A 2,500-nucleotide genomic window follows, 5' to 3' on the forward strand; every position below is an offset into this window, starting at 1 on the left:
TGCTTGGAATTCATTGAATTTGGATTTGTGGTAGGTTTTTAAGGAAGAGGAAGAGGCAGTTAAGGTTGATTTGAATGAGGGTTGTGGCCGGACGAAATTGTTTTGGGCGATGGCTCTTGCGGACTCTCGAACGCTCAAGGCAATGGTGGAGTTTAAGGATGTGGGAGGTGAGAGTTATCAACGATTATCTGTGTATTTGTTTGTCAGTTTGCGTTTGTTGTTTAGTATGTCTGTCTTGTGTCTGTTGGTTTGTTTGTTTGTCTGTTTATTTGTTGGTCTGTTTGTTAGTTTAGTTTGTCTGTTTGTTAGTTAGTTTGTCTGTTTGTTAGTTTGTTTGTCTGGCTGGCCGTATGTCTGTCTGTCTGTTTGTTTGTTTGTTGGTCTGTTTGTTAGTTTGTTTGTCTGTCTGCCCATATGTCTGTCTGTCTGTTTGTTTGTTTGTCTGTTTGTTAGTTTGTTTGTCTGTTTGTCTGTTTATCTGTCTGTCTGTCTGTTTGTTTGTTTGTCCATCTGTCTATGTCTACTTGTTGCCTTTCTGTCCATTCATCTATCTGTCTGTCCTTCTGTCTGTGTGTTTGTTTGTTTGTTTGTTCGTCCATATGTCTGTCTGTTTGTTTGTTTGTCTGTCCATTCGTTTGTTCATTTGTTTGTCCAACTGTCTGTCTGTTTGTGTGTACGTCTGTTTGTTTGTCTGTCTATCTTTCTGTCTGTCTGTCTGTCCATTTGTCCATCTGTTTTCTGTCTATCTCTTTTTTTGCTTGTCTGTTTGCTTGTCTGTTTGTTTGTTGATCTGTTTGTTAGTTTGTTTGTCTGTTTGTCTGTCCATCTGTCTGTCTGTCTGTTCGTTTGTTTGTCTGTGTATGTCTGCTTGTTGCCTTTATGTCCACTCATTTATCTGTCTGTCCCTCTGTCTGGCCTGCTGTCTGTGTGTTTGTTCATTTGTTTGTTTGTCCATATGTCTGTCTGTTTGTTTGTCTGTCCATTTGTTTGTTCATTTGTTTGTCCAACAGTGTGTCTGTTTGTTTGTGCATCTGTTTGTCTGTCTGCCTATCTCTCTGTCTGTCTGTTTGTCCATTTGTCCATCTGTCTGTCTGTTTGTTTGTTTGTTCATTTGTTTGTGTGCCTGTCTGTCTGCCTATCTGTCTGTCCATTTGTCTATCTGTTTTTCTGTCTGTCTGTCTGTCTGTCTGTCTGTCATATGTTTATCTGTGTTTCTGCTGTTTGTTTACCTTTCTTTTTGTTTGTCTATCTGTCTCATCCTTCTCATTTCCTTCATCTCAATCAACTTATCTCATTCTCTAGCCGCTGGATCACCCAGTGCCACAGCAGACGGCACAGGCGTCTGTCGCTTCTGTGGCAGCATTGGCACAACCGGCCTCCTTGCCATCGGAAATGTCTGCTCCGAACCAGAATGTCAAGAACGTGCCAAGAAAGTCTGCACAAAAACCCTACCGTGCGGCCACATGTGCTGTGGTGTCCGCGACGAAGACAACTGTCCATCATGTCTCTTTGGCTGCAAATCGGAGGACACAACGGAGGCCAATGGTGTCGTACGGCCCGGCAGGAGAGCCCAGGATTCCGATGACATGTGCATGATTTGCTACTCTGAGAATCTGTCGGCCGCTCCAGTTATACAGTTGGGCTGCAGTCATATCTATCATTATCATTGCTGTGAGATGGCGCTGGAGAAGCGATGGACCGGACCGAGGATCACGTTTCGGTTTTTGATGTGTCCGATTTGTGAGGTGGGCGATGCGATTGTTAGTTGTGTGTTTGTGTGTGTGGCTATTTGTTTGTCTGTCTGTCTGTCTATCTCGTCTGTTTGTCTGTCTGTTTGTTTGTCAGTCACATATATTTGAACTTTTATGTATGATACATTTTGCAATGCAGGGTACTATGTACTGTTGAACTACTAGTAGTGTTCATCAACTAAACTGAGCTAAAATTGAAACTCGTGTAAAACAAAATAAGCACTACACTTAATTAAAAGCTATAGTGTACAAGCAGAGCCTCCAGTACCAGCTAGTGGCTGAAGTACTGGGTGGCAAAGAGGTCACATCTGTTGTCTTCAGACAGCGAAGATAGCTTTAGAGATGACTCTAGCATTACACTTTTGGAGCTGAACAGAATAGCGTCTGTCTGTCTGTCTGTCCAGCTGTCTGTCTGTCTGTCTGTCTCTCTGTATGCAAGGACGAGGGGCTGGTGCATGGCTGGCTGTCATCCCCACTTCTGCTAAGCACGCTTTAAAAACAAACAAATTTTTTTAGCGTCTTACCTGAGGTTGGGAGTGGCTCTACCTTTCACCAATTGGATTAAAAAGTGTGATTGTGGTCATGATTTGGATGAATACGGATACCGTCTTTTAACCTGTAAATATGGGGTGGACCTGTGTGGTCTCACAATTTAGTCTTAAATGGGTGGAGTGAGTGCCTGTCTGACCTTCACCTTCCCCATCAAACAGAACCAAGACATCAATACATCAATATTGAAGACCGTCCGG

General features: G+C 43.0%; 1 protein-coding gene across 1 annotated transcript in view; it reads left to right on the forward strand.

Annotated features, from left to right (window-relative positions):
• Window positions 1-2,500, forward strand: part of LOC134189572 (E3 ubiquitin-protein ligase MYCBP2-like) — a 40,599-nt gene that overhangs the window by 36,473 nt on the left and 1,626 nt on the right. Inside the window, exons 43-44 of the mRNA XM_062657884.1 lie at window positions 35-167; window positions 1,303-1,745. Of these exons, the coding sequence (XP_062513868.1) occupies window positions 35-167; window positions 1,303-1,745 (576 nt within the window). The remainder of the gene's footprint in view (window positions 1-34; window positions 168-1,302; window positions 1,746-2,500) is intronic.

This window comes from Corticium candelabrum, chromosome 14 (genome assembly GCF_963422355.1).
Source record: "Corticium candelabrum chromosome 14, ooCorCand1.1, whole genome shotgun sequence".
NCBI lineage: Eukaryota > Metazoa > Porifera > Homoscleromorpha > Homosclerophorida > Plakinidae > Corticium > Corticium candelabrum.